This window comes from Lepisosteus oculatus, chromosome 10 (genome assembly GCF_040954835.1).
Source record: "Lepisosteus oculatus isolate fLepOcu1 chromosome 10, fLepOcu1.hap2, whole genome shotgun sequence".
NCBI classification, from domain to species: Eukaryota; Metazoa; Chordata; class Actinopteri; order Semionotiformes; family Lepisosteidae; genus Lepisosteus; species Lepisosteus oculatus.
Window position 1 is genome coordinate 33,789,906 of NC_090705.1, and position 22,136 is coordinate 33,812,041.

Here is a 22,136-nt window from a genome sequence, read left to right on the forward strand (position 1 = left end):
TTGTGGTGCAGGAAGAGAAAGCCCTGTCACCCACAGAATGTAAACGAGCTTAGGGAAAAGACAGGTGACCGGAGTCTGACGAACAAAGGTTGGGAAGATGGAAGGTAAGTCAGACAGGTACTGAGGTGCTAAGCCATGTAGAGCCTTATAGCTGAGAATGAGGCTCCTGAAGTTGACTCAAAACCTGAAGGGTAGCCAGTGCAAGGACTCCAGGACAGGTGTAATGTGATCACTTGCACATGACCTACATTCTTGCTGGTGAGTTCTGAATAGATCTGTTTGTTCAATTCAATTCTAATGAAAAGACAAATGTTGACCAGCTTTTCTGCTTCTGTCAAAGAAAACATAGGACAGAGACTGGCAATATTTCTGAGATGGAAGAATGTTGTTTTTACAATATTCTGCAGATGAGGTTCAAAAGTCAATCCCAGGTCAAATCAGCTCTAAATACTTCAGTTGTTTGAAATTTAAGCACAGCGCCATTCACAGATAAGGTTACTTCACTGGCTTTACATATGTAATGGGAGGTGCAAAGTAGCATGACCTCATTTTTGTTACAGTATAGGTAAAGGAAATTGAGTCATCCAGGGTTTTATATCATAGATGCAATTAGAATGCAGATGAAGTAGCTGTTTCAGGTTTAGTATGGACATGGAGGTGTGAAAACGTAAGGTGACATTCTGACAGTATCAGAAATGGGGCGATATAAGTGTATTAGCACTTGTCACCCTGATCTGAGTAAACCTGGCTGATGACAGTAACTACTCATGCTGAGCAGTTAATACCCACATAACCATGGCAGCAATTGTCCCTGCTCTATTGCCTTAGGTAATCATAGCTGGTATAGAAACAGACAAGAGTTTATAAAATCAAGACCACAGGGCACAATCAACAGCTGTTTTCTAAAAACTCTTATAACAGTCAGGCTACATTATCAAGTGGGTGATTCAAGACCCAATTATTTAACAGCTATAAAATCAACTCATGTATATCAAGACCCCTATAAAGAGTGTCATATAGATGCAATCAGATCTTTTAAAATGGTGTCTTCAATAAGAAAGTTAGAAGGCTAAAATATATTAGGGATCCATAGTATTTGCTCACATTTCTTGTGCCACTTCTAAAATGCATGTATCCAGTACTATGTCTTCAAATTCTTCACCATAACTGTACTTTGGAATAAAGAAATGGCTAAATACCACTATAACTGAAAAGTACTCGCACATCGAAATCAACAGTGAGCTATGATCGAGCAGCTAAAACAAACTGAGTTTTGCATAGAACTTTTTTATAGATTCATTATTTTGGATGAACAAGGGCAGGTTTAACTAATTCTGCAAGTCTCCAAAATCACCAATTTTATCCCAAACACCAAAGAAGAATATTTAATGGCAATGAAATGTTGAAAAGCAGACCGCATTATTACCAGGAAAGCAAAGCTGTGGCAGTCCAATAAGATCAATGTCTTTGGGGACGCTGATATCCTCTGTTTTTGGCTCACTGCTCTCTGGGTTTTCTTTCGAAGTCGCGTCAGGCTTCTCCCTCTTCTTCTTTATGAACGAGCGCCGACGCTGGACTCTGTTGAACGCGCTGCTCGACTCAAATGCATTCTCTTTCGTCACGAACGGAGGAACGTGCACTTGCAGGACTTCAGGATCAAGAAGTGGCCATTCTCCCCCTTTTCCCTGTGGCTGTATCTGTACAGACAAAAGCAAAGGGCTACTGTACCAAGGTGTGCGATGGCAAGACGACATAAATCAGATTTTTATTCCACAACAGCTTTTCCAGAGATTAAAGCTCTGAAAATTGGAGGAATCATATCAAATCTGAAAGATTCAAGGAAAAAAAAAATCTTAGAAATATTAAGCTGCAAATGATCAAACTTTGGGGGAAAAAAAGATACAACACCAGTCCCATGAGCTTTGTGAGAAATGTATCACACACATCAGTTAATGTAATTAGTCTTCAGTCTCTTTTGGAGGGAGTGTGTTATTGGAAATTCTGTAATTTTTCCTTTCCATACATTTTCAGATAAAACAATTTATTACTTGAATATGTAACTAATGCATCATGTATTTTTGCTGGTTTACAAAACAGTACTTGTTCAAAACCTGACAGCCTCTTCAGGCAGGAGCGTAAGGTAGAGCATGTCTATTGTCTCATGTCTCGTTCTCTCTAGGTACGTGCAGGAGCTACTGCCAGACACAATAAGTCTCCAACATTAAAAAATAAAGGGCAATTGTTTCTTATAAAAAGAAGCCTATACCTAATTTCTCACAAATTGATCTTCACTTATGCTGCGAAACAGAAACAGAATCAATATTAAGCAGAGGTCTTCCCCATTTACCTGGCAAGTTTCCTTTAACTTATCTGTTGGCACTCCAATTACAACACACACTTCCAGCAAGCCGGAGGGAACAGGATCTGCCATCAGAAACGCCCCCCTTCACTGTGCCTCTCTATACCATGGCCACCTCCTGTGTGGGGAAACAAACAAACAAACTCCCGTTTGTCAGATGTTACACGCAGCAGACAGACGGCACATTGAAATCGTACATCTACAGGAAGCGGTGAGCGGCTTAACTCTCTGGGGAAAAAATAATTTGATGACTGGAAGTTTTACTCAATCCCATAGCTTGCTTGCACTGCTTATGTGATATAATCGTAGCACATACTGTATGGTTCACTAGGCAGCTAAGTGGCGCAGTGGTTAGTGGTTGGTATTCTCTGGCTTCAATTCCTGTGGTGCTATCTGCACGGAGGTTGTACGTTCACTTTGTTTGTATGGGTTTCCTCCAGGTGCTCTGCTTTCCTCCTACAGTCCAAAGACATGCTGGTAGGTTCGTTGTCTTCTGGGAAAATTGGCCCTGGTGTGAGTGTGCGTCCTGGGATGGATTAGTATCCCGTCCTTCGGATGAGAGATAAAACCGAGGTCCTGACTCTCTGTGGTCATTAAAAATCCCAGGGCGTTTCTCGAAAAAGAGTAGCGTCTTGGCCAAATTTCCCATTGGCCCTTACCAATCATGGCCTCCTAATAACCCCCATCTATGAATTGGCTTCATTACTCTGCTCTCCTCCCCACTGATAACTGGTGTGTGGTGAGCGTTCTGGCGCACTATGGCTGCCGTCGCATCATCCATGTGGTGCTGCACACTGGTGGTGGTGGAGGGGAGTCCCCATTACCTGTAAAGGGCTTTGAGTGGAGTGTCCAAAAAAGTGCTATATAAGTGTAAGCTATTATTATTGGTATCCCATTCCTTGTGCCCGTTGCTTGCTGGGATAGGCTACCGCTACCACATGACCCTGAGTTGGATAAAGTGGTTAAAGATGGATGGATGTTACACTTAAAAGGATTTTGCTCTTCTTTCATTAAGTAGGAAGAGAATACGCATGACAAGACAAAACTAGATCCAAGATTTCATTTGGAATGATTCTAAAGAATTCCAAAGAAGAGCTGAATCACATTTCAATGAGAGTTGAGAGAGAGTCCTGATAAGTATTATTTTTGATATGCCTATATGCTGGCAGACAGATCTGTTTGACACTGGTTGTAACCCAGTTGTGATTCTCTCCGATAGCTGTACACTAGAATATCCTGTAAGACTTGCATAAATGTTCTATACCATGTATGACCTGTGACAGTCTATGGATAAGTGCTCCACCTTTCTATCTGTGGGAACACGAGGTTGACTTGGGCTGTAAAATGATGGTGTTTTCAGCATGGACCTCTGTTTATTGCTGTCCGGAAAGGCCTTCACTAAAATAAACTCATTTCAAAATTTCACTGAGCCATGCTCTGACTTCTTGAATCCCTGCTTTATTACTGGTAGGTCCAGCAATGGATTGCCATTACGTCCAGGGCCAGATCAGACAAGGCCTCTCAGTTCAACCCTGTGTCTATTGTGATATCAGATGCATGATTCGATAACATACTGAAATATACCTATACTTATCAGAAAATAGAAGCAAAAATCATTTCATCACGTGAACCGTATGGATAGTGAAGGCACTCTATGAAATGAATGTTGAAAAATGACATGATTCTGTGAAAGGAAACAATTAACCAATGGTTTGAATTGAAAGCCCAGGAAAAAGATACCTGAAAGGCCAAGAGGGAGATACTGTAGTAAGGGTTACTGCAATTAAGTCAAATGTTTGTTAGTATTCCAACAAAAATACAGAGTTATTAAACATGAATCAGGGGTAATAGGAAACTTCTGGATAATAAAAGGAAAATGACTCATGTATTGAAAACAATCCACATACAATATATCAGTTACCTAGTAAGAGTGGTGAGATTATTTTATAAAATAAGTAAAAAATAGTGACTTATTAAACATCTACATTCTAAGGAACATATTGGGGTTAATTCTACATGGAAAACTAGAAAAAGAAAAGGTTTCAGTGGTGGGGTTTCTTCAGGTGTGTGGAGTGAGATACTGCAAAAGTAAAGTGTTCAGAAAGAGTATCATCTTCCTGTTGCCTTGAATGGAAAAATGACTTGGCGCAGCTTACTTTCTGTAAGTCAGTTTTAGAGTATTGCTGGCTAGATGATCAGATCAAAAGTGAGAGAGGCTGGGAGTTTAATAGTTTGATAGTACAGGGGAAAAATCTCTCTGAACCTGGTTGTCCGGGCCCGGATGCTCCAGTACCATTTTCCAGATGGTAGAGGGTCAAACAGTCTGTAGCTGGGGTGTGTGGGGTCTTTGATGATGCTTAGAGCTTTCCTCAAGCACCGTCTGTCATACATGTAAATGTCCTGGATGGGTGGGAGTACCCCAGTGAAGGACTGGGCAGTTTTCACCACCTGCTGTAGGGCTTTGCGGTCAGCAATACTGCAGTTGCCATACCACACTGTGATGCAACCTGTCAGTATGTTTTCAGTAGTGCATCTGTAAACATTAGGCCTGATATTACGTGAAGTAGCCAATTGCAATGTTGTTCATAAATGTTCATCAGTGAGTCTTGACCACAAAAAAAAGGTCTGTTGACCTCCATTGATGAGAAAAACCATTTGCATACGTACTGCCAATCATTGCTATGATTCTAACAAACGCAAAGACTAACCGTTTTTCTGTCTACTTTCTTTATTGACAGAACTCTGTCAGCTAGCAATCAGGCAAGAGAGATGTATACACAAACTCTTTGGGTTAACACACACAAGTGCTGTGAATAGGACACGCAAGGTTAGGGTGGTTACAAGACAAGGGACCAAACAGGAGTAAGCAATTAACTACTATTTACATTAGGTTTTATAGTCACTATTTACATAGGCAGGGGCTATGCGGACCCTCAGACCATCTCCCAGCCTCCCAGTTCCCAGCCTGCACCACAGGCGCATGTATCAGCCAGGTGCGCCTTCGCTTCTTCACCCGGCGAGGGCACTACACTGTTTCCATGACGATTATTGAAACAGAAAATGAATCTATAGAACAAAAAAATATCAATAACCAGAACTACCTAATTTTTATCTTAAGACTGTGTGCAATAAGATAAGTCTGGATGAGCTTTTCATTTGCCGTCCTCAATATTGATTAAACAACATGCTTCAGTGGAAAGAAAAAACATGCAACAATAATTTTGCATGTTTTAGACAAATTCATGAAGACTTTCATAAAAAATTTCATATTGAGCAACATGTAACCTCTTGAGACCAGTGTCATGATAGCTGCATGCAAAACTGATCGTGTTTAATGGTGTACAAGCAAAGATACAGCAAACAATCAAATGAGTATATACTATGCTGTTCGCTCTTTTGATAATGCTTTGCAGGAAGCAGTTCATACTGTATGTACCATATTTGCAAGACATGTGAATATATGGCCGGATTTACTTTGTGCATCTGCCATGTTGTGTATAAGACCTTACTGCGAACAACAGAAAACATTCTGCCTGCTTTGAAAATGACCACATGGACAGCACGTGTCACGTTGCATGTAACACTTCATACTGCTCTGTAGTGATGAAGAATAACAAGAAACAGCTGCCTCAAAAGTCAAAATGAAAAAAAAGGGCGTCAAGGCTTTTGTGAAGTAATGGTGAATGTCTAGTTTCTGTTTATCAGATGACCTTCAAACTGGTACATATCCTGTCTTCCATTTTGCAAAACCTGAATGCGTGTCGCTGAAGCAAAACCAGTTAGGGAAACTGTTTAAACTGCACTTTGTCCAAACGAAGGATTACTTTGCTGTACTGTGGAAAGACAGCCTTAATCGCGCAGAACAACTCCGATGTACATGAACCTCAACTTCCTCAGCATCACCATTTTCACGGGGGAAAGATTCGAGTTTTTAATCTAACTGACAACTTCACAGCACCATATGACTGCTATAGGCAAATTTATTTTCAGAAATTAATCTGTATCCGATAAATAACCGGATCAGATCTGTTTAAGTACAGAGTGATCACTAATTTCTGTCACGCTGCCCAACAATGTCACTTGCAGACTTTGAACTTGGGGAAAGGGACTTACTTTATTTGGAACTGATTTCAGATTTAAAAAAACTGAAAAATGGGTAAAGGATTAACCTAAGAGTTAAGGTATGGGAAAAAAAAGCAGTGTTAAGCAGTGCCCAAAGTAAAAAAAAAAAAAAAGACCTTTCTGCCAGCTTGTGCTCTGAAATACAAAAGACTAACCATGCTTTTCCTAGTCAGATTCATTGTCCTGCTTATGAAGGTTAAAACCTACCTAAGGGTATCTGTGCTTAGACTTAATTGTGTTGCAGTGCTTCCTTCACATACTGTATGGGCTATCCTTGAGCTAAGACTGCATGGGTCTTCATGGGTGGGAATGCAAGGAGAAGAAATCTCTTTATAAGAGAGACAAAATGTGTTTCTAGACAATCATATGGTCAGTTAGCCCTTATGTTTGTGATAAGATGGTTAACGTGTGCTGTTATGGTGAAGGGTTTATACATATTTCTAATTCATTCTACCAGAAGCAGCAGGGGCTTCAGTGTCTACGCAGCACAGTATATTGCAGTGATTCTTTCTTAACATTGCTTAACTCTTCAGATTCGATGTAAACATTTTAACAGTAACTGCCATGTCGCATGATAATTTAGCATTGCTGTGTATCTAAATACAATGAAATGTTTTGTAAGGTAGGGTTGGCCAGAGCCCCAGAGCTCCTTCAGGACCTGGAGCTGGAGTGAAGCTGAATCATTTTTACTCCATTTTACTCCAGTGCTGGAGCTGGGTCTGCTGGAACCCAGAGCTCAGCTGTAGGGAAGCTCCTGAGCCTGGAAGGAACTGAGCTCCAGAGTTGCCCCATAAATGAATGACTTGACCCAACATACAAAGGCCTAGCATTTTTTAGTAATGGAAGAAAAAAGTGCTTCCATGCTGAGTATTTACAGAACTGGCAATGATTATCCAATACCCTGCACTTGTAAAAGACATGATATTTGATGAGAGCACTGTAAGACATTGCACAGCAAGACAACACAAGTCTTTCTCAAACAGCGAAAAAGGGACCATAATCTGTAAATCTCTGGCTAAATACTGGGGAGACTGAAGGTGAGCACCCCAACAAGTAGTTTGAATTTAACTCTACAAGCAAGCTGGAAAGATCTTTTGCCATGTTAAACGTTCCTTGACATTTAAACTTTAATAATTGGCAATTTACTTTTTTGTTTAAATCTTGATATTTTAGATTTTTACATTAAAACTTAATGTTTGACAGGTATGTTACAGTCTTTCATATTTGTGTTCATGTTCAACCACCTCATTAAACACTCCACAATTAATCAACACAGTTGTGTTCATTGTTGCTTATGATGATCTGACATTTTTTTTTAAATCGTTAGCCTACTCAGTGTGACAAATGTTAAATCCAAGAGATCAGACGTTCTAGCTATCATCACAGAAACATAAGCCATCTGAGCAGACTGCAGAACTATCCACACATTCTATTTGCTTTAACTTATTTAGATTCTCTTTCTGCAAAACTATTAACACACTTTAAACACAGTTCTCATTGTGCAAACGTGTTTAAAGTAAACTTACTGTAAAGTTCCCACTTCAAAGTATACAATATTTAACTGCCAGTTTATTTAAATCACGTACTATGTTTACAAATGTCCAAATAGTCGGTTGTTTTTTTAAAGCATTTCTAATGCAGCTCAAATTGGAGTTGGAGCAGCAAAATCAATAGCAAATCTGGAGCTATTGTAAAGTACTGCAGTATATCGCATACTATACCAGCAGATTACACTACCATTAAAAGCCAGTTTACACTGGACCCTCCAAGACTCGGCCAAATTCACACTTACAGAATTTAGCAACTTACAGGTTATAGAATTCTGCGACATACATGGGGAAGTATTTTGTGATCCTGTGATGCAGACTGCTTTATTGTCTGTCCGTGTAAAAACTTTACCTATAATATGACAAAATACATATTCAATATTCTCCTTCCATATTCTGTTAAAATGGCAGAACATATTGTGACTACCTGTGATCACGTGAAGTTGCAAAAAACAAGAAAATGAACGTGGGAGAGCTATGGTCACCACTATACATTCAATGCCTTGTAAATGAAGCAAAACAATCTAAACTAAGTTTCTGTGATTACTTGCTGGAGTGAAAATATCTTTGCCACCTTTTGGAGTTTATCAATATCACCATGACCACTGTAAAACTTCCAATTAACATTTATATATGGTATAGACCATATAGTCTCAGTCTCAGGACTGTCCCATATTTCCAGCCCTCACGTTTTCTAAACAAATTAGCTATTTCTCCCATGTTTCATATGCCTTCTGCCCTAGAAACCTCAAAAGAAATTACAGTAAAGCCCCTTGACTGAAAATCCTTTTTTACCATTACCATCTTTGGTAAATATGGTCACCTTATATATTTGGAGCATCAGTTTAAACATGTCAGTTAAAACTGCAACCAAGTCACAGAGTAATTAGTCTTTTTTAATGGAAAGTGAGTGTGACAACTTATACCACTCTCCAATGTAAGAGGGCATATTGGATCCTTTCTGTGTTGTCTTTTTTTAGCTCTGACCAGGCTTGATATTCGACAGGTTAAACCACCCCATTTCCTTTACCGAATCTCTCTGATGACTCACTCACGAGATGATTCAGTACTTGCACACAATTTAACACACAGTCAATTTAAATGAATCACTGTCAGGTCACGAATGATCGCTTAATTAGATCGAGGCAAAAACATCTGGGTAATTCATCCATACAGCTCTTCCTCCAACACCAAGTCCGTCCCAGCAAGCTTCAGGAGCAAGGAAGGGTACACCCCAGACAGGACGCCAGTCCATCGCAGGGCACACACAGACACCTGGGACAATTTACCCAGAAGCATGTCTGTGGAATGTGGGAGGAAACCCAAGACACCAAACCAGGGTGGAGTGGTAACTCTGTGGCTAAGGATCTGTGCCTGTGGCTGGAAGGTTGCTGGTTCAAATCCCACAGCTGGCAGTGGAATCCTACTCTGTTGGGCCCCTAAGCAAGGGCCTTAACCCCAACTGCTCCAGGGGTGCCATACAATGCCTGACCCTGTGCTCTGATCCCAAGCTTCTCTCCCTGTCTGTGTCTCATGGAGAGCAAGCTGTGGTATGTGAAAATGTATTCCTAATGCAAAAAAAATTGTATAGGGCTAATAAAGCAACATTATTATTATTATTATTATTATTACATGGGGAGAACATACAAACTCCACACGGACAGCACTCCCAGAATTGAACACAAGGCATCAATGCCAGCCACTGCGCTGCTGTCCTGCCTGTGAATGATTTCAATGAAACTCAAAAGCTGGCTGTGTAGCTGATCCCTGCCAGGAATGGTCTTACTGGGGTAGGATAGCTATTATCAAACAGAAAGCAGCGACATGGCACTACAGATATTCACATGAGGGGGCTACATTTGTGGGTGCAGGTTTAGTGTGAACTTTAATGAGGTAATGGTTGATAAGCACAAAGTTGCTGTTGTGAGAAGGCGCTGACTGTCTCCACTTTCCACAAAACCTAAAACAAGCTGAGATCTATGACTAACAAATTCTGTAGAACTTCACTAAACATTTCTTTCCAAGCATTTAATCTTTCAATGATATCTCATGAAAGCCTAAATAATATTCTAGAGGTTTTTGAGAAATGTTCCCTTTTTCACCAAAACGCTTGTAATTCAGTACATTGAACCTACTGTTTATCAAAACCTTTAGTTTCCTGTTTATAGTGTTTTCTGGAACTTTGAGTTATGTAAAAGAAGAAACACGAAAAACGTTCAACATTTATTCAAGCAGAACTGACACAGTAATTCAAATTTTTATACCGTTTTGATCTGGTTTGCAACATTTCTATACTAACAACTTCCATAATACTAAAGAACAAACTGAGCCACTGTTTGTGGATCTGTTTCTGGTTTATTCTGGGCTTTGATGTTGAAGGATTGTGGGTTTTTCATCATCAGAAAACTATTATTTCAAGTGCACAAGCAGTCTTGTACAATCCCCAAATTTGCACAGAGATGAACGGAAGTGAAATGATTTTGTTTGTGGAAACAGATGTGCTCTACGTAGGACCAGTAAAATCAGTAATGCGGTCTAAACAAAACTTGCTTAATGATCACTGAATTGTTTGCTTTACTAGCATAAGGTTTTGCAATCATTCAAAATCCCAGGGAGTTTCTCAAAAAGAGTAGGGGTGTAACCCAGGTGTCCTGGACATATTTCCCATTGGCCCATTACCAATCATGGCCTCCTAATAATCCCCATCTATGAATTGGCTTCATTACTCTGCTCTCCTCCCCACTGATAGCTGATGTGTGGGGAGCGTTCTGGCGCACTATGGCTGCCGTCGCATCATCCAGGTGGGGCTGCACAATGGTGGTGGTGGAGGGGAGACCCCATTACCTGTAAAGGGCTTTGAGTGGAGTGTCCAGAAAAGTGCTCTATAAGTGTAAGCTATTATTATTATTATTATTATTATTATTATTATTATTATTATTATTATTATTCAAGCGTAACACAACTATGCCAAAGATGTATGTAACTTGAAAACAGCATAGATGAAAATGCCACAAAAAAAAGGTTAAACCCAGTGAGTTGTACTTCTGTTTTTCTGTGGTTATTGACTAAATGCTAAAAAAGCTAGCTTTTGCTAGATTATATCAGAAGGAAATAAATTGTAACTTGCCTGTTCTTTCATCTATACATAGCATGCTATGAGGCGGTGGAGAATTTATTTCCTCTCTCATATCTAAGATTTTGAGCTTCTGTGCAGAAACAACATGGCTGATTTGCACATACAGAAAACATCCAAATAAAATATTTTCAACATAGGTTTGTGCTGGAAAGCAAATAGGTGCTTGAGTTCAGCAGTGTCATGATAAACTACTTCCACTACCACTATTAAGGAAGGAAAACTTGCAGATGTTAAAAAAATTCTATTTAAAATGGCTCAACTATAAGATCAGTTTGTGGATTTGCTGAAGATAAAGCAGTAAGTATATGCCAAAAAAAATGCTGTGGAAGCTCATTTATTGTTTTTTTCCAAGGGAAAACTTGACATTTTTTGGATGTGCTGCAAAACATCAGGTACATTATGAGCCAAACTACAGTATGTGAGGCTCAAGACCTGACAAGCTAGAATTCCCAAGATCTTCAATTCTAGTACCTTGTGAATTCACTGGAATCCAAACAGGCCAAAATCTAATCCAAAAAAAAAAAGATTAAGCTTTTGCACAACAAAAATTAACTTGTCCTGACTAGACCTTTTTTTTGTTGTTGTTGCTGTGAAATCGGACTCCTGTATCACAAGCTCCTGTAGTTAATATCAGAATCTCATCTCAGTCCACTAATACAAAATCCAATATCCCTAATACTAAACTTCTTTGTGCTAGGGAATTCTTCCTTATTCCCAGTGGAATATCTCCAGAAAGCGCAAGGAATTTCCAGTGGTTGGCAAGTGAAGGTTTTTCGCCCTGTCTTGATATTCCCCAAACACACATACAAATATTTTCTTTTCCTTAGATTTTCACTATATTATTATCCATCCGTTTTCTAATTGCTTCTTCCAGTTCAGGGTTGCAGGGGAACCAGAGCCTATCCCAGTAAGGGGCACAATGTGGGGTACACCCTGGACAGGACCCCACTCCATCACAATTACACACACAGACACAAATCCAAACATGCTCATTATCCCAGAAGCCACATAACCTGCCAGCATGTCTTCGGAGTGTAGGAGGAAACCAGAGCCCCCAGAGGGAACCCACCCAAACACAGGGAGAACATACAAACCCCACACAGATAGATCTATAATCGAACCTCGTGCCCCAGCACTGAGAGAGTAATGCTAACCACTGCACCACACTTTTATTATATCACATTAATGGTAAATGCAGATTTGGTTTCTATTTAAAAACTGCTGCCAGGTGGTACTTGTCCAAACTGTACAGAAAAAAATTTACTTTTCGTGTTTTAATTCAGTCTCTGAACAACTGCAACATTTCAAGTCCTTACAGGACAGCAATAACTTAGTGTTGCACAGAGCGCTTATGGAATGCACGAATAATTGTTCGTTAATATAGGAATATAAAAACTGCGGAATTGCAGACATGAATTGGCTTAAGGTGAATTCTTACAAGTGAATGTTTTAGGCGTGGTTGGCTACATTTATTCCACGTATTGCAAAGAACAAAACCCCCTTTTTCTCCTTACTTATATAAGCATGGCATCACGTGGAACTCACCTACAGAGTTCGCAGCAATTTCCTTATATAGTTAAAAAAAGACAAATTATGCCAAAACCAAAAAAAAAAGAATGTCATTGGTCAAACACGAGGATGTAGGACTGAAAGTGTCAAAATGATTCCACAGACTGCTGCAATTTGTCGAAAATGCAATCGCTTAATCATGCCGCGGTCGGGTCAGAACGTAACGTGGAGGACAGCCGATAGAGTCAACAGAGGGAGCTGTAGAACTTCTGTACTAATCATTTAGCAAGCTTGCTCCTTTTCCTGGGAAATTATACTGACCATTCACATTTTGGTTAAGCAGATATACCGTATAGGCCTAGACTATTTTATTGGCAATAAAGTGAGAGCACCGCCAATGCAGATTTTGAAGACGAGGAACTGCTAGCCAGACACTTGAACGACTTTTCCCTTTACAATTCGATTCGTGTGTTTTGAGTCGCCAAAATGTGACATCAAGCACTTCCATCACCTCAATATCGACGCACTGGCAAAAGAAAGTACAACGACCAGTGGACAAACTCCAAAAAATGGGAGATGCCTGAAAAGTAGTTTGCATTCCAAACTAATGACATCACTGAAAAATGCTGGCTATCAGATTGCTCGCTGGTCAATTTGCTTCTCTCTAAAAATGGTTTTAAAAACCGAAACTGGTGCAATTACACGCACGAAGTACTTATATATTCTTATGGACTAATTAAATTGTGCACTCCATAATCATAAAGCTCTTCAGTTTTAGACAGTTGTTAAGTTTGAAAAGAATCATGCAGACCTCAAATCAAGAAAATGCAGATACACTGTTATAATAGAACACAACTCCATGTTCAAAATCGTAGTAATTTGTTTGCAAATGCACGGTAATGTTCATTTTACATTCAGGTCGTACACTACTGTTTATCTCTTTAAGTGGTCGCGCTGTTGACCGTTTCTGTTGCAAAACGTTGACCTTTCGTCAATCATATTGTAGGCTATGAAAAAAAATGTATAATTAATGCTGACCGCTTCCGATCAATTTGATTTAATTTCATACGTGCTGCACAAATAACATTGTCTTTCTCATGCAAAATGTATTAAAATATAGACTATGCGTCTCTCAAGCACAAGTCCATAAAGAAACATACTGTAAATGCCTAAATTGTACGATACAGTTATTGACTCCACTGGGTTACATTAGAATTACACCAGCTTAGGTATTTTGCAACGTTCAAGTAAAAATTACTAGATAAACAGCAATATGTATGTGTGTTTGGAATTTAAATGGTTCTTTCGTTGCCACTATCCTTAAGCAAATAAGTACAGTACAAACGATTTCTATCCTAGAGCCACAAGTAAGCAAATCAACTAACTTGCGTCCGTGATTTTAGTCTCCCTCGTGATTAAATATCCCACGGTTAACATACCTCAGAAAAACGCACTTATTATCATAGCATGCTAAAACCCGGAAAAGTTTAAGACAATTTGACAATGCCTTCAAAACCAAAGCTGCTGAATAAAATGTCACATGAAGACCGGTCACCAAAAAACAAACCAACTAGTAAAACAAGTTAACTTCCCCCACGCAGAAGTTAAACATTTTCTTTGACAATAAACTAGCTCATAACTGTGCGCTACTTCACAGTGTAGACAAGTATATTGCCACTGCACAATAACATTCTTCAAGCTACTGATCTAAAAGTCTGCAATCGATGCAGGCATTGTCTTTAAAATGCCTGCTGATTCTTTAAAAGCTAATGAAATTACGGTTCACTTCCACCAGGTTCTTTACAGGTTTTTTTTTTCTCGTCTTTACTCATTCTGGAGTTAAAAAGCTCAACACGCAGTTGTGTGGCACCGTATGCACGTACGGTGCCAGTTCGCGCACACAGTACCGCAGCATCTAATGTAAATTAGCGGCTCAATTAATACCAACCTGGCAGCAGTCGTACTCTCGTCATGAAAGATCCTGAAAAACGCCCAGGATGATTCTTTTTGCAGTGGGAGTGAGACCTTCCGAGCTGACAACCCCAGCCCAGAAGAGTATCCTTAACTCGTCAATGCAGTTTTACATGATAAGGCAGGTGAGAGAAGCTGAAATACGGTCCAATTCGGTGAATCTGCGCGCTGATGGCAGCTCCCCCTCCAGCAGATCCCCGGACTGTATCGCGAAGCTGCTTTCCCAGCCTCCGCCCCCCCCTCGCTGTCTCACGCTGGCCGCTTCCTTACCCGGTCGACACATGCGCCCTGCAGGCGCGAGAGCCTCCGTGCCAGTTGCCTGCCAACGCTTCCCGAGGAGGAGCGAGGTTTCCGGGGGGCGTCCGCCGCCTGTTCTTTTACTAGGAGGAGCCGGTGGTCCCGTCCGACTCTTAAAAGCGCTCCTGTGGGTGGTGGTGGGGGGGGTTTCCAAAGTATTTCTGTAAAAAACGAAACTTTCAAAGCAAGTACCAGGCGTTCTTTAAATCATGTGTACAACCGACGTGTATGTAACTCCATCTGTAAATGGCAGTCTTAATCGATATTTGGCTGATACTGCCTTTTGGAAACGATTCTTGTTTGCGTCCGGCAATGAGAATTCACTTCCAAAAGTTTCTGTTTCACGCCTCTCCAAGCATTTAACTATACCACATCGTATTGATGCCCCCTAGTGAACACTGGCTAAACTAGAGTGCACAACAGGCAATAGCGCACCAGGATATACTGTCCCTCTATTTTGTTGCATATTTAATAGCGATGAATTAAGACTGTGTCTGCTGGAGGTTGTAACCATTTCTGAGGTCTTTAACTGCATTTCATTTCATATAATAAGAACAGTTTAGCAGTGAATGCATTAAGTGCTTGGAGAATCTTTTCTTTTGTTTTTCGCTACTTTAGGTTATGATATATTTTAGGACAATAAACAATTTACATGTTTATCGAGTTTCTAGTCGTGTATGGATTGTTACAAAAGTACACATGTAAGGGGGACCTTCTGTCTTCTCCTAGATCTCAGTATTTGTGTTCAATTCTCAACACATTGACAATCGTATTAATTTTAAGTCTTATTAAAGATTAAGTTAAAAATGCATTTATTATTGCTTTATGGTGGAGGAGTTTGTTGCTTCATAAATCCATCCAAAGGTGTGCACAGATCATGTCAATTAATTAAAAACATTTATAGCCCATCCATAATTAATTCAGCACACTTTCTGTTTTCAGCTGATAGTCAAGAGCAAGGGCAAGAATTAAGGTGTTTCATCTCATATTTTGTCAACTTTGTCTTTTTGTGCCATTGCATTTGTTAAAACATTCACACACAACTTAATATATAACAATATATCTATATTTGATGTTTCTAAAAGCATCAGTAACCAGTTTTAGCATATCACCTTTACAATAAAATAAAGTACCGTCAAATTTAATAGCATTAAATAAGTGTCTGTTGTATAATTTAAGGACATCAAATTATGAAGTAGGAGACGTGTGTGACAGGCAGTTAATGTATCATTTTTTGTTGTGTTAGTCAGTTTTTGTATCCGTGTGTTAGTATATCAGTTCTTGGATCAGTTTATCTGTTAGTGTGTCACTGATTTTTACTGGTTCAGTAAATATGTTGATGTGGCAGTGTGTCAGTGAGTGTATCAGTGTGTCACAGTGCCACTCACTCAGTTATGCCAGCATGGTAGTCAGTCAGTCAGTCAGTGTGTCAGTAAGACAGTCAGTGAGACTGTTTCCTTTAGTGTTTCAATCAGCATGTATGTCAGTCAGTCAGTGTGTCAGTAAGACAGTCAGTGAGACTGTTTCCTTTAGTGTTTCAATCAGCATGTATGTCAGTAGGTCAGTGTGGCAAGTATTCAGTTGTATTAGTAGTAGTAGTAGTAGTATTTCAAGCAGGGTGTGAAGAAATCTTCGACAATCTCCTCTGCTACTTCCAGAAACAAGATGTGCTGCTCTGTGGAGACCCAAGTGCATTGAACAGGCACACTGGCAGACCTCATGAGCACACAGGGAAACCCGAATTTATTTAGACAGTCCCCTCTGTACCCCACACTGGTCACTTCCCATACGTACAGCCAGGACTGAGGTTAACAAAAACTGCTGTGAACTGCTACAGATCTCTCAAAGGTTTGCCATGTACAGTACATCACCAATGCCAGGATGAGAGACTCTTCCATTTTCTAACCACTTCGTTCAATTCTTTGAGAAGATTCTCTTACCATTCAGCTCCAGGTGAAGCATTATGGTGAACTTTGCTGTCACTAAGTTGAATTTCTCCTCTATTAGTGCCCGAATTGCTTTTCGGGCTGAAATCTGAAAGTTGAGCACGGCAGTTGCTCCCGTGAAACACTCGTTGCATGTGTGGGTTTTGCAAATTCTTAATTCTTTTTCATCTTTCTTTCCACATTTTTGTGATTAAATTGAAGATAAAAAGGTGAGCTAATTGTTCATTCTTTTATAAAAGTTTATAAAATTGTATACAATGGGGACGTTATGATTCATATCTAGTGAAGTAGTTAATTCATTAGATAATTGGTTAATGGTGAGAACCAAATTCTCACAGGGGTTTCATTTAGCCTAGGTTTGGTATAAAAAGGGATTCACAGAGTTTGGTTTTAGATTGGGTGTTTCTTTTGTGTGAGGTGAGTTTACTAAAATAAACCCTTTCCACAATTGTCTTTTTTTTAGTGTAGTTTTTCCATGTGGTCTGGCTTCACAAGCTGCCCAGACAGTTGTAGAATTGTCACAGTTACATTCAGCATTTAGACCAAAAAATTCAAATTTGTTCATCTCTCTCAGAATTAAGTTTTCCCTCTCTTCCAGCTGAGATATTTGAATATCTTCTTAAATGCATTTCGCAATTTAAATATAAACTATTAAATATATGGGTGAAGCAGTGGTTAACATTGCTGCCTCACAGTGCTGGTGTCCTCAGTTCAATTCCTGCTGTGCTACCTGCATGGAGGTTGCATGTTCTCTCTGTGTTTATATAGTTTTCCTCTGGTAAACTATACGTGAGTGTATGCGTGTTTGTGTGTCCTGTGATGCACTGGAGTCCCAGCATGGTGCACTCCACCTTGTGCCCATTGCTTGCTGGGATAGGCTCCAACTCTCCTGTGACCCTGAATTGGATAGTGGTTAGAAAATGGATAGATGGATCATGAGCAGGGCGATTGAGAATTTGCTGACAACTTTTCTTTCCCAAAACGCTTTTCCTGTTAAAGTCTTAATGTTTGTTTCCAATTCCTTAATGAAAACTTCAGCCTGATTTATCTCCCATCCTAAACCCTTAAGAAGCATGTTGGGAATGGTGGACATCAGACCTCATCGTACCAGAAGTGCACAAAGTGTGTGGAGTTTAAGGTTTTTTTTATCTTCAACGTACACAGATTTAGCTGTCAAGCACTGAAAAGTAAGAAAGTGCTATACCAATACCACTGAATGCATTTTGCCGATGCCTTACAGGGTGTTTCAAGAGTTCATGTTTTAACACTGTATGTTTTGCATTATTTTATTTTGGTTGAATGTAGCAGGTAATTAATTGTATTTTGTAACCCTTTGATACAAAAGCTCACTCCCCATAATTTCTATCCCTTTATTTTATTCTGTTGATGCATATTTTTGCACATAACCTGTTACCTTTTTGTTGTTTTGCACATTGCCTGTTTTATTTGCACATCGTCGTTATTGTTTTTTGCACACTGCCTGTTGTCTCTTTCTTTTGCTACACAATTGTATTGTTGTTGTTGTTTTTCTCTTTGTACTACTTATGTCAGAGAGCTAGCTAAATAGCATTTTGTTATACCATATATGAGTGTAATGACAAACTTGAAACTTGAATATTTACAGATGTCAAGATAATTCCTCTGTCATATCATAGGTGCTGTGTAGACTATTCTCTACCATTTATTATTTGTTATTAAAACTCATGTTTCTGTGGGACAGGAGCTACTCTGGTACCTAGGAAAATACACCAGATCCAGAGGCAGTTCGTGACTTTAAGGTGAAACAATTAAAGAAACAAAGCTTCTTCAGATGAAACAATACACACCCTGTATCCCAATCCATTACCTTCAATGATCAGCCCCAGGCTGTTAACAAAGGAATCTTTGAACTGCTGCTTTGTCTCCCTCTTTTGGTCGTTCTTGATCATCACAGGCATCATACGTTTGCAGGGTATTATCACAGTTACACCGTGACTGAGATCTTTGTAAGAAAAAGCTTGTCGACTGCTATGAACTTATCAACCGTGCTCAGATGGTCGTTTTTTTATGGCTAAATTTAATTATATAAAATGTATGTGAATACCAGATTATTGGCTTTAAATAATATAGCCAGAACATCAGAATTCATGTGCTGTTGGTAGCATAAAAAGTAGAGTCAAGTAGAGGAAAAAAAAAGGCATAAATGCCTAGACAACGTGTTGGTATACAGTACATGAATGGTCTGTAGAAATATACTATTTGGGTTGCACTGGTGCTGTGTACAAAAACACTATCTCTCTTGTACAGTACCAAGAAGGGTAGCTTCTCTTGGGACCTGACCAAACCCCACAGATAGACCTTGTTTAAGAAGACATTTCACACCAGGGATTTGAATTCAGGCTTGACTGGTTCCCTAAAAAACACTTACCCTGCCACCATTCATGGGAGACACTAGTACTGTTACGTTGTCTGGACATTAAAACACTGCTCAGGCCAAAGATGTAAGTACAGGTCATTTTGTATTAGGCATTCCAATGCACTTAAGTCAATCCATGCTGAATATTTAATGCAGAACTACAACAACAAAACAGCCACAGAGCTTGCATTTTTTCATTCTCTCTCCCTTCTTTGCAGAATGAAATCCCCAAATCCTTAAATCAATGAATATGTGAATGTTAAATTAAGCATTAAGTGCAGAAGACTGCTTTTGCACTTAGCATGTGAATCAGTGCCTGTCTTTTTGCTTCAAAATGAACATTTAGTATGATGGGGACCATCTGTGGTTTCCCTAGTGGCTTATGTGGGATGAATCATAGATGAGCAGGGAGGGTAAAAGACTTTGCAGATCTTTCTCCATTGGCACAAGCCCAGGAGGATGTGGAGACCTGCTGTATATCTATGTGCTGGGCTGTAAAGTAAAACAGGTCAGTAATAAAAAGAGAAAATTGTGCTCGATAGTTGCTTTCTGTCGTTGATGAACACTGATGGATCCTGGACTGGTGCTGGTACAGTATTTGCTTTTGCTAATGAACACCAAGATTGTCCTGAGACAGCGCCTGTCCTGAGGATCTTGAGCAGTCTGGGATAAAAGGAAACCTTCAGAAAAGTAAAAAATCTTTGCAGTATGAACTTTTACAAGAAGATGACAGCCCCCATTGAAGACTAAATTCTTTTTTTTTTAAATCTTAAAGAACCGGAAACATATTTGAAGAGAAGATTTAAAAATAACTATTTTCTCAAAAATAGGATTTTACTTTGGAAGTGTAACCTGTGCTTTGGTGTCTTAGACATAAGTATGTAGTGTTACAGCTAGAACACTACCACCAAGGGGAGACAGTACAGAAATCTTCAGTTTTGTCATTTCTCATACTGGTATGACATTGTTCTATTGTCTTTTGGAGAACATGAATAAAATAAAGCTTTATATTTTTCTTAGACTGTGTCCCTTTACTCTGACAGTGGTTTGGTGTACACCACAAGGATGATGAAAAGGTTTGATGAGCACCTTGTGATTCTCTTGAAAAGTTGCTCTGCAGCTATTTAATGCAGAAGGACAAGGATCAGTACAGATCCCTCAATCCAGGCATTGTCAGATGTGGTTTTGAGTTCCCTGTGCTGAGAGTGAGCAAGCAGATTCTTTTCAGATTTTAAATTTAATCAAATCTGCAGTGCAGCCATATACTCTACCAGCAATGGGCCTGAAGGCTGAAAGAGGTATATTTGAAGCTTAACTATAAGAGAAATTATTCTCCTCCTTTGGCAACGTGACTAATGTGAACACATATACAGTATGTTGTGTTATACAAATGACAAAGTTCAGGTGTCTGTGAAGCAGAAGTCTCTTTATTACATATGCATATGGAAGTCCGGCTTGCAACCACCAGACTTAGAAAATAAGTAGCTGAAGATGGTCCTTTATACCTTAAAACAAAAATAGTTACTTTGACACATTCTAAACAAATGGTAATACAGCAACACATGCCAATTAATTATATCTAAGTTGCAGACTGGACAACAGTTAGTTCTTTTCGTGTTCTGGGCGTACAGCCAGCTTACCAAATACATGCCCTTTATCTTACTGACCAAGGACAGGAAGCATCTTTCTATATTTGAGCGTAAAGCCAACTTCAAGACACTAGACTGCATAGTTTGCCAAAAAAATACAAAAACAAGAAATTATATTATCTCACTTCCCATGTGGCTGTCTTATCTCTTCAAGTATAATGCTTAATGCCACATCTTCTGCTGGTTCTAAATATGTTAGAAGTTACTGTCTGTACAAAATAAAGAAAAAAGCACCTTATCAAAGGTGCTTTTAGGTTTCCAGCCAGTATTAAAGTCTTGCAGCTCCAACTTGGACCAATGTTCTTACAATGGGAGTTCCAGCTCTATATCAAGTAAGATATTGGATCCTCCCTTGAAGAGCCTGTTGGTTTCTGAGCAATGCCATGTCTCAAGCAAAATCTACTCAGTGCCATATACAGCATGGAGAATAATGAAACAATGTAAGCTTCCTATTTTGTTTAATGAATGTCATTTTGCTTTTGAGGTTTTTATAGAGTTTTAAACACCCAGCTCAATAGGACACCGGCCTATACATTTTAATTTCAAAGGCAAGTAGTTCTGACCTTTCAGATTTTAGAAATGGATAACTATCTCCGAGCTGGTTTGGACTTCAAAGAACTTTAGGTTGCTTGAACGAGGCATTTCATGAAGTGTTGACAAAATATATCAACACCCCTGCTGTTGTACGCCCCAGCAACAAAAACATACATTTAAATGTTTAAATTGTTTGTACTATCATTTGAGCATGTACTAGAATTTTCATTTTTAGGTGTCACTGAGTTTGCTCATTAATTATTATTAAGAAATGAATTATTCTATATTCATATTGATGCTTACAGCACTCAAAGAAAGACAAAATAAAATAGGGGAAGACTTGTAACTCCGGAGGTTTCTTTTCAGCCAGAGAGCATTGTCTGTTCAATTGAGCCACTAAGGATAAAAAATGAGGTGTTGATCCGCTGTTAATATATTTCTGGGGAAATCAGGGAAATAGGGTGTGTGCAGACACCATCACTTTCCATTTACAGCCACTATAAAATAGATGACAATCATTTTCAGTTAATAGTGATCCCTTGGGAAGTAAACAAATTATGTAACTTGGCATATTTCTTTGAAATATTAAACAGCCCAAGCTCCTTCAGCAAAGTAAAACTGGAATGCTGCATACCCTGTCTGAAAGTCAAAGAACATTAAACAAACACAGG

The 22,136-nt window shown here is 39.3% G+C and overlaps 1 protein-coding gene across 4 annotated transcripts in view; it reads right to left on the reverse strand.

Moving 5' to 3' along the window:
• Positions 1–15,195, reverse strand: part of dennd3a (DENN/MADD domain containing 3a) — a 49,372-nt gene extending 34,177 nt beyond the window's left edge. For 2 of the 4 annotated variants that reach the window (XM_015357518.2, XM_015357515.2), the window contains exons 1-3: positions 14,622–14,887; positions 2,348–2,477; positions 1,427–1,697 (exon numbers count right to left, since the gene is read on the reverse strand). In XM_015357518.2, coding sequence (XP_015213004.2) covers positions 1,427–1,697; positions 2,348–2,431 — 355 coding nt within the window. In that variant the 5' untranslated portion in view covers positions 2,432–2,477; positions 14,622–14,887. Of the gene's footprint in view, positions 1–1,426; positions 1,698–2,347; positions 2,478–14,621; positions 14,889–14,914 lie in introns of those variants that run through there. The other 2 variants (XM_015357516.2, XM_015357517.2) reach the window with 2 other exon arrangements.
• Between the last annotated feature and the right edge of the window lie 6,941 nt (positions 15,196–22,136).